Genomic DNA, 10,543 nt, shown 5'->3' with positions numbered 1-10,543 from the left:
ATAGGATATTATCAGTGATCTTGAGAATTTACATGCTTTTTTTGGTACTCCTCACTATGGGGACTGATTTCAGTTTAAATAGTGGCCTTGCATAGACTAGGGTTGCCGTAGAGAAGAATGTGTTTTGGCTTTCACTTTGTAAAAGTGCTTCTGTAGAGCTGTAGGTAAAGTATATTTCATGTCTCATTATGTCAGAATCCCTCATTGTTGTTATTCCACCGTAAACCAGCAGCTCCATTTCCCAGAATGCACCACGAACTTTCAGACATGGCAGACAACAACTTACCAAACAGACACATTCACCATCCCCGGCGTTCTAATCATGGACACCTGTTTCCTAATCACACACACACTCACAGTACTCCTTTTAAGAGACTCTCATTCATTCATCAAGTCACGAAGTATATGCTCAGTTGCCTAGTGTCGCTGTCCCAAGTGTTTGTACCATGTCTGTTTATTCTGGTTTTTGACTTTGCTTACATTTACGACGTCGTCTCTTTGCCCTGCCCTGTTTGTACTGTTTTCCTGATGGCCTGATCTCTGCCTGTTCATGATTTATTAATTATTAACTTGTTGTTTCATTAAGCTGCCATACCTGCACTTGCTTCTGTCTGCGCCTCCAGATCGTGACCGAATACTTCGCCCTAACATGGAAGCAGCATCAAGCTGGGGATGGCTCATGGGAGAACACCACCAGCGGCTTGCCTACCTGACCGAACAGGTCACTCGGCTTTCCCAGAGCCCACCGGCAGCCATGCAGATTCGCACCCCGTTTCCTTCTATACCATCACCAGAGAATTATGCAGGCGATCCAGTGTGATCCAAGGGTTTTCTTCTGCAATGCTCGTTGTTCTTCACCTGCTATGCAGGCATGCTGGAAGCATGCAAGATCCCCTACTTCATGGATCTATTAACCAGCGCAAAGCTCTCACCTGGTAAACAGTGGTATGGGAATGAGGCGGCGAGTCCATCTCCTCATATGATCGGTTTACAGGGCTGTTCCAACGTGTCGTCGATCACACTCCCGACAGCAAGGAAACAGGAGAAGGGCTCATTACCATTTCCCAGGGCTCACGACTTGTAGCAGAATATGCTCTCGAGTTCTGGACCATCGCTGTGAGGGGTGAGTAGAATAAAACAGCACTGAAAACTGTTTCGCAATGGACTAAACCCGGAAGTAGTAACTGAGCTGTCCAGCCCGTAGCGAGGGAGGTCTCACAGCACCGATAAATCTGGCGGAGCCCGTGCAGCTGGGGCGCGCTCTGCACTTGATGCCGTCAAAAGTGTTGCTGCTTTTACTGCGGACAAGACATCCATCTCATCTGGCAATGTCCTCTCAAGTTTTGTCGGGACACTGGGGAGAGAGGGGACGCCACATCCTGCTCCCAAAGGGTGAGTCCATCCCAGTTATTCTCTCCTCAAGTCTTCGTTTTGCCAGTCATAGCAGAATGCTCAGGGATATCCTCTGTCCTCACAGCATTGATCGACACAGAAGCTTAACATCTCCGTCCGACCCTTACTGCAACCGCGCAAGATCCAAGCCATCAATGGGGCGCCAATTGGGGGAGGATTGATCTCATGCTGCACCGAGTCTCTCTCTCTCTCTCCAGATCACCCTCTATGTCGCCGTCTCAGCCCGGCACCCAGTCATCCTCGGACTGCCCTGGCTGGACCAACACAACCCCACAATCTCCTGGACTGACGGGCAAATCACGTGCTGGTCTCCATATTTTCAGGTGCAGTGTTTCCATGGTGCTGTCACCTCTCTAGCTACTACCTCCATCGAAAGTCCACACCAAACGACATCAGTTAACATTCCACCCGGCTACCATGATCTCCAGGAGGAGCAAGGAGTGAGTCAGCGGTCTACCACCACACCGCCCTTATGACTGCGCCATCACACTGCTTTCTGGAACCAGTCCACCGCCGAGGAGGGTGTATCTGCTGTCCTTGGCTGAGCAGAGAGCCATAGAGATATACATTCAGGAGGCACTTACACAGGGGTACATCAGACACTCCACATCTCCTGCTTCAGCTGGTTTTTTCTTTGTGGAGAAGAAAGGGGGTGATTTCAGGCCATGCATAGATTACCGAGGTCTCACCCAGGTTTCAGTCAAGTACCACTATCCCTTTCCATTGGTCCATGAGTCCTGGAACATCTCAGAACAGCTATTCACCAAGCTAGATCTTTGCAGTGCATATAACCTGGTCCACATGCGTGAGGGGGACAAGTGGAAAATTCAATTCAATTCAATTTTATTTGTATAGCACTTTTTACAATAGACATTGTCTCAAAGCAGCTTTACAGAAATATCAACATGGTATACAGATATTAAAGGTGCGAATTTATCCCAACTGAGCAAGCCGCTGAGTGGCGACGGTGGCAAGGAAAAACTCCCTAAGATGTTTTAAGAGGAAGAAACCTTGAGAGGAACCTGACTCAGAAGGGAACCCATCCTCATCTGGGTAACAACAGATAGTGTGAAAAAGTTCATTATGGATTTATATGAAGTCTGTATGGCGTTAGGAGCAGCCGTAGTCCCAGCAGTCTGGAATTAAAGAAGATTTGAGCTCCATGCAGAGGCAGAAAGGATCTGGATCTCTAGTATCTCCATAAATTCGTGTGGGGCTCGGCGAAAGGATAGAGGGAGAAAAAAGATAATTATGACTGCGAAGTAGTAAAACAGAATCTAGTCAGGGTAGGCTTGAGTAAACAAATACGTTTTAAGCTTAGACTTAGACACTGAGATTGTGTCTGAGTCCCGAACACTAATAGGAAGACTGTTCCATAACTGTGGGGCTCTATAAGAGAAAGCTCTTCCCCCTGCTGTAGCCTTCACTATTCGAGGTACCGTCAGATAGCCTGCATCTTTTGATCTAAGTAGGCATGGCGGATCATATAAAACCAAAAGGTCGCTTAGATATTGTGGCGCGAGACCATTTAGTGCTTTATAGGTTAATAAAAGTATTTTATAATTAATGCGAGATTTTACTGGGAGCCAATGCAGTATTGATAATATCGGTGTGATATGGTCGTATCTTCTAGTTCTAGTTAGGACTCTAGCAGCTGCATTCTGGACTAATTGGAGCTTATTTATATTCCTACTGGAACATCCAGACAGTATGGCATTACAGTAATCTAATCTAGAGGTGACGAATGCATGAACTAGTATTTCCGCATCATGTAGTGACAATATGTTTCTTATTTTAGAAATATTTCTGAGATGAAAGAAGGCTATCCTAGTAATATTATCTACATGAGCATCAAATGATAGGCTGGAGTCAATAATCACTCCAAGGTCTTTAACTGCTGTACATGATGAAACAGAAAGACCATCCAGAGTAACCATGTGATCAGAAAGATTACTTCTAGCTACACGTGGGCCTAATAAAAGTATTTCTGTTTGATCAGAATTAAGTAGAAGGAAGTTAATTAACATCCAATGTCTAATGTCCTTTACACAATCCTCAACTTTACTAAGCTTCTGTCTGTCCTCTGGCTTCGCTGAAACATACAACTGTGTATCATCAGCATAACAGTGGAAGCTAATTCCATGTTTACGAATAATTTGACCTAGGGGTAGCATATATAAAGTAAAGAGCAGTGGGCCTAAAACAGAACCCTGAGGAAATCCAAAAGTAACCTCAGTATGCATGGAGAAATCACCATTTACATCTACGAACTGATAACGATCGGTCAGATAAGACCTGAGCCAGGAGAGGACTGTTCCCTTAATACCAACAACATTTTCTAATCTATCAAGTAGAATAGTGTGATCTATAGTATCAAAAGCTGCACTAAGGTCGAGTAACACAAGCAGCGAGACACAACCCTGATCGTAAGTCAGTAGAAGGTCATTTACTACTTTAACTAACGCTGTCTCTGTGCTATGATGAGGTCTAAATCCTGACTGATACATTTCATGAATGTTATTCCTATCTAAGTACGAGCATAACTGCTTTGCTACAACCTTTTCTAAAATCTTAGAGATGAAGGGGAGATTTGATATTGGTCTATAGTTGGACAATTGAGATCAGGTTTTTTAATCAAGGGTTTAATAACTGCTAATTTAAGTGATTTAGGTACATAGCCAGTGCTTAGGGAAGAATTGATTATATTTAGAAGTGGTTCAATTACTCCTGGACCAATCTGTTTAAACAAACATGTAGGTACGGGATCTAGTATGCAAGTTGATGAATTGGATGAAGAGATTAATGTAGCTAGTTTGGTCTCTCTAAGCGGAGCAAAACACTCTAAACATTGATCTGATATTGCTACATTGTCATGTAATGGGTTTGTTACAGTACTGTCCAGTTTTAATTTAATGGCCTGTATTTCACTTCTAATATGTTCAACCTTATCAATGAAAAATTTCATGAAATCTTCACTGCTTTGTAATGATTGAGTGTTTCTCTCTGTAGTGGTTTTATTCCTAGTTAATTTTGCTACTGTGTTGAAAAGGAATCTAGAATTGTTTTTGTTGTCTCCTATTAAGGTGGAGAAATAGATTTTTCTAGCATCGCCAAGAGATTTCCTATATTTCAGTAGGCTCTCCTTCCATGCTGTTTGAAATATCACCAGTTTGGTTTGACGCCATTTACGTTCTAATTGTCGAGTTGTCTGTTTTAAGGTTCGCGTTTGATCATTATACCAGGGTGCTAATTTTTTTTCTCTAATTATTTTCCTTTTGAGTGGAGCCACTCTATCTAGAGTGTAGCGGAGTGTTGACTCCAAGCTTTCAGTCGCCTGATCGAGTTCTGTGTGATCTGACGGTGATCCAAATCTAATTGATGTTTCTGCGAGGTTATTTATGAAGCTCGGTGCAGTAGCTGATGTGTAGGTACGTTTTATGCGGTAGCGAGGCGAGGTGGAAATATTATGATCAATACGCATTATGAACGAGATAAGATAATGGTCTGAGACAACTTCAGACTGCGGAAAAATGATATTTTCTATACTTAGTCCGTATGTTAGTATGAGGTCAAGAGTGTGACCACCATTATGAGTAGGCCCGATTACGTTCTGATTAATCCCTACTGAATCTAAGATGGACACAACCGCTAATCTTAGAGGGTCTTCCAGGTTATCAAAATGAATATTAAAGTCTCCGACGATTAATGCTTTATCTACAGACACAACCCGGCTACGTAGACAACCCGGCTACTTTGAGACAAAGTCTGCAAATTCACTAAGAAATTCAGTATATGGCCCTGGGGGTCTGTAAATAATAATTAGAGGAATTGACTATTTTTTGTGGCTACATAACTTATACTGGTATAAAGAATTTCAAAAGAATTAAATTTATGCTTAGGTTTTTGTGTGACGACTAGATTTTTACTATGGATGAGTCCAACACCTCCTCGTCTACCAGTTGAACGAGGCTGATGTACATAACTGTATCCAGGAGGACTGGCTTCATTTAATGCTATGTAATAGTTTGGTTTAATCCAAGTTTCTGTTAAACACATTAAATTACATTCCTGATCAGTAATGTTGTCGTTAACAATAAGAGCCTTAGACGCAAGAGATCTAATGTTTAATAGTCCTAGCCTCAGATCAAAAGTGCTGGCTGTGCATTCAACATGATTTAATTTTATGTTAATTAGGTTACGAAGATAGACTTTCCGAGATTTTCTATATATTTGTATAGCTCGGGGAACAGACACAGTCTCTATAGTATGTATTACCTTTGCCGGATTTTTAGTTGAACATTGATTATACTGAATGTTGTTATTATTGGAAGATGTACTTACGGTAGGCAGTCACTTGGAGTGTAGCGCCTTAGAAATGTTGCAGGCCATCAGGACGAAACAACCTAGGACGCTCCCAGAACAGATTCCAGTTATTGACAAACACCAGATTCTGCTCATTACACCAAGAGACTAACCGATCATTTAATGCTAGAAGTCTATTGAACTTTTCTGCTCCACGTCTGTATGTGGGAAGAGGTCCAGAGACGATGATCTTCGCGGTGGGTGATCTGCCTCGTACTGTCTCGATCAGGCTGGAGAAGTCCCTCTTCAGAACCTCCGTCTGCCGTAGCCTGGTGTCGTTCGTCCCCGCGTGCAGCACAACCGCTCCAATGCGCTCGTCCTTCTTCAGGATCCCGGATACCTGCGCAGCGACATCAAGGACACAAGCACCAGAAAAACAGTGTGTGCGCACCTTACCTTTAGATGAGGCTACACGGACGTTCCGCACAATGGAGTCCCCGACGATCACAGTGTTGGGTCTGGTCTGGCGAAGAGGGGCGAAGCGGTTCCTGGTTGGAATCTCGAACACCGGAGGTGGAGAGGGTCCAGCCCGCGCCTTTCGCCGCTGGTTCACCCAAGGCCCGAGGTGTGTTGGCGCCGGCGTGACGGAGACCACGGCTGGGAAAGTCCTAGGTGCACGGTCCCTGCACAGAGAAACACACGGCGTAGAGGGGCTGGGAGTGGAAATACCACGCTGTGTGCTTACCTTGGATATGTGGGCAGAGGCACAAGATGTTTCCAGCGCAGTTTGTCGCTCCAGCAGCTGGGCCTGCTTGTCGATTAGGCCGCGGATCTGCTTCTCCACATCCTCCAGTTCCAGCCGCACCATGTGAAGCTTGAGCGAGTCCTCATCTGCACTCAAAACCGGAGAGACAGCAGACTTTTTTTTTTATTTATAAAACAGAACAGCGGTAAGTGAGAAATGTGAAACGTAAACAAGGCTAGCGGTAGGTGATGCTAGCGGGCTACGGGCTACAAGCTAGTCACGGATGTTTTGTAAAAAAAAAAACAAAAAAAAAAACAAAATACAGATCAAATTTGCGACAGCGCAACGTTACGATTGTTTTATCTAAAGTACTGTCAGTTATATTTGTATAACGTAAGGTAAATAATTTTAAAGTCTAGAGATTAGAAGAAATTAATGTAATAGTGTTAGCTCGAAGGGTGCTGCTTCCTCAGTGACACTTCAGGTTGCCAGATACTCTGTCTCATCAGCGATGGGAAAACAAAACAGGAAAATAGCCTTCAGTACCACTTCTGGCCACTATGAATACTTAGTCATGCCGTATGGGCTCTCTAGCGCCCCCTCAGTGTTCCAGTGCCTGATCAACGACATCCTGAGGTACATGCTGGGGATGTGTGTCGTCACATCCATAGACATACTGGTCTATTCCATTTCTCTTGAGGAACACCTTGTCCACGTATGCCAGGTGTTCAAAAAGCTTCTCCAACATCAACTCTTTGTCAAAGCAGTGAAATGCAAATTCCACCAACACACCATATCGTTTCTGGGTTACATCATTAGCTCTGGGGGAGTTGCCATGGACACAGTCAGAGAGTTGCAACAATTCCTGGCGTTCACTAACTTCTACTGGCATTTCATAAGAGAATTCGGCACCATAGCACACCTCTTGATGTCCCTGCTAAAGGGGAAACCTAAGTGGCTGCCATGGAATCCAGCCGCCGAAGTGGCATTTGAACGACTCAAAGAGGCGTTCACCACCGCTCTTCTTCTCAAGCACCCAGATTCCACTAAACCCTACATTGTGGAGGTAGATGTTTCCGAGACTGGTGTCAGTGCTGTGTTGTCTCAGAGATTTGGGGACAAGCCTAAGCTTCACCCTGTCACGTGGTTCTCCAAAAAGTTGTCCTCAGCAGAAAGGAACTATGATGTGGGAAACAGAACTTTTGGCAGTAAAAATAGCCTTGGAGGAATGGCGACACTGGTTAGAGGGGGCCACGCACCCATTCATCATCTTCATCATAAGAACCACGAATATCCACTGCTAAATGTATGACACCTCGCCAAGCCTGCTGGTCTTTGTTCTTCTCATGTTTCCTGTTCACGCTGTCCAATTGACCGGTATCAAAGAATAGCAAAGCTGATGCACTCTCCCGGGTACACGGCCCAGAGGTACAAGTAAGCGGCGATGAGTACATTCTTCCACCCACCTGCACTCTCAACTCCATTGAGTGGGAGTTAAATCAGACCCTTGCACGAATCCCAAGCTCTCAGATCCCAGCTGCATGTCCCGCTGGTAAACAGTATGTGCCAGGACAGTACTGGCTGGAACTCATCACTTGGGCCCACATGGTGGTCGCCACAGGTCACCCAGATACACCGCGCACCTACCATCTAATATGTGAGAAGTACTGGTGTTTTTACACACAACAGTCTCTAGAGTTTATGAAGAATGGTGCAGTAAAGAAAAAAAACATCCTGTGATCAGCAGTTCTTCAGATGGAAGCGGCTTGTTGTTAAGAGAGGTCACTGAAGAATGTCCAGATTGGTTCAATCTTACAGAAAGTCTACAGAAACTCTGATAATGACTCTTTACAATTGTGGTAAACAGAAAAGCATCTCAGGATTCACAACACATTGAAACTTGAGGTGGACAGGCTACAACAGCACAAGACCATGTTGGTATACACGTGTGTCACCCAAGAACAGAAAGCTGAGGCTGCAGTGGACACAAGCTCACCAAAAGTGAACAGTTGAAGACTGTAAAAACGTAGCCTTGCCATCCCCAACGGAATGACAATCAGGTGTCCTATTTTATTTAAAGAACAGGACTATCAAAGTCTGATCTTCACAACACATTTGTGGAAGTGTTACAAAGGAGGTTTTTGAAGACCTCAGAACAAGAGTTGTTGATGATCATCAGGCAGGAAAAGTTCACAAAACCATCTCTAAAACCTTTGGACTCCACTAATCCACAGTCAGACAGATTGTGTACAAATAGAGAAAATTCAAGGCCATTGTTCCCATCCCCAGGAGTGTCGACCAATAAAGATCACTCCAAGGGCAAGACATGTAATAGTCACAAAGAAACCCAGGGTAAATTCTAAGCAACTGAAGGCCTCTCTCACATGTTCATGAGTTTACCATCAGGAGAACACTGAACAATGTTGTGCATAGCAGTGTTGCTAGGCCACTGTTCTCCAAAAAGAACATTGCTGCTCTTCAGCAGTTTGCTAAAGATCACGTGGACAACCCTGAAGGCTATTGGAAAAATGTTTTGTAGACGGATGAGACCAAAATAGTGAGTGCATCTTGGTAGCGGTGTGTGTGTGTTGGCTGTCTAGAAAGCTTATTTCTAATATCCAGGGTGTACCAAATGTCTCCATCTAAATGTCATAGAAAGTCCGAAACATGTTGTAAGGGAAATAGCCCGGGGGGGGGGCGGTGGAGGACAGATACGAAGGAACCTGGTTGTAGTGATACAGTGATTAATCTTTTATTTTCTCTTACATGGTGCTGTCTGAAGTGAGGAGGTGAGTGTGGGAGGTTTTGTGGGGGGTGTGGCTGGCGTTGCGACGCTCTCGAGGGCGTGTTGGGATTCCCTAGAAGTGTGTGGGGGTTTTCCGTGCCGTCATCCACCGTCATGTGTAAGCTCACCAGCTGGCGTCTTCGTCCGCACCCGAACCTTCAGGAAGAGAATGAGAGAGAGAGAAAGAGAGATTAGAGAAATTATGTTGCCGTATCTTAGGTCGGAATACCTTTAGGCAGCAAAAGGACGCGCACGTGGTCTGCGAGTTAGTACTGTCCCCTGCGTCCTCTTATACTCTTCCCCCGTCGCCTGAGTGGTGGAATTCTCCCGACTGACTCCCCAATTGCTGGCCGGCGATGTGTCGGCGGTTCCGCCCCACTGTGACGGTCCTTCCAGCTGATGTTGTGTTTGGCGTGAGGCTGTCCGCTTCGTGCCCGCTCGGCAGTCAGGGAAGGAGCGACTTTCTTATCCTGCACGCGGGCTGTTGGTCCGTCGTGACAATGTGTAGGGAATTTAGACAGCAGTGGGCAGAGCACACACACACAGGATGCTGCTTAGGTGTCACATGTGGAGAATTTTATTAAAAAGACTGTGAGGGTGTGTGTTTGCAGAATGTGTGTGTGTGCAGAAGTCAGACCATGATGTGAAGTGCTCAGTCGTTTGCGGAGCTGCCGGGGCTGTGCTGGGGTTTTCCCAAGTGGCGGGGATCCCTTTCTGCCGTCAGGCCACGCCGCGGGCGCAACCAGGGGGCAGAGTGTTCGATTGCATTGGAGTCTTCTGTAAGAAACACACAACAGATTAGTGGACGTGCCCTGAGAGCCTTCTCTCCCTTTGCGAGCGGAGGATTGCCCTTTTATACTGCTCCATCCACTGCTGGATAGTGGAAATTTGCCACGCTGCTTATAATCCACCAGCCACATGTGTGTTGGCGGCCCTGCCCCGCATCCAAAACATTGGTGGTGCTGAAGCGGAGCTGTCTCTTCAGCACCACAGCGGCAGTCGCGGGAGGAGCGATCTTTGCTTCTTGTGCGCCGGCTGCCGGCCTGTCGCCACACATGCAAGCACATCCCACACAACACTGTGGCCAAACTGGGCACTATAGTTGGGAGAGACGACTCTGTGTGTGTTTACAAAGAAATGTCAATCAGAGGATGTTTGTATATAAAGTTACATTTTGCTAAAAAGTGTTAATTTCCCCTATGTATGGAGACTTTTGCGACACTATAGTTTCACTTCACTGAGTAATTTTCTCTGGAATAGGAAGCCTGACAGGACAGTATTCACACCTGGAGAAAACA

The 10,543-nt window shown here is 45.3% G+C and overlaps 1 protein-coding gene across 1 annotated transcript; it reads right to left on the bottom strand.

The window, feature by feature from the left end:
• Window positions 1-5,368: 5,368 nt before the first annotated feature.
• LOC128634100 (uncharacterized) lies at window positions 5,369-9,411 on the bottom strand. Its single transcript, XM_053684236.1, has 2 exons — window positions 9,227-9,411; window positions 5,369-6,606 (listed from the first exon to the last, which is right to left on the bottom strand). The coding sequence occupies exon 2, from the start codon at window positions 6,581-6,583 to the stop codon at window positions 5,783-5,785; it is 801 nt and encodes a 266-aa protein (XP_053540211.1). The 5' UTR covers window positions 6,584-6,606; window positions 9,227-9,411; the 3' UTR covers window positions 5,369-5,782.
• Between the last annotated feature and the right edge of the window lie 1,132 nt (window positions 9,412-10,543).

This window comes from Ictalurus punctatus, chromosome 12 (genome assembly GCF_001660625.3).
Source record: "Ictalurus punctatus breed USDA103 chromosome 12, Coco_2.0, whole genome shotgun sequence".
Classification (NCBI taxonomy): Eukaryota; Metazoa; Chordata; class Actinopteri; order Siluriformes; family Ictaluridae; genus Ictalurus; species Ictalurus punctatus.
The sequence above is the reverse complement of the archived record's forward strand: the minus strand, read 5'-3'. Positions and strand labels throughout refer to the sequence as shown.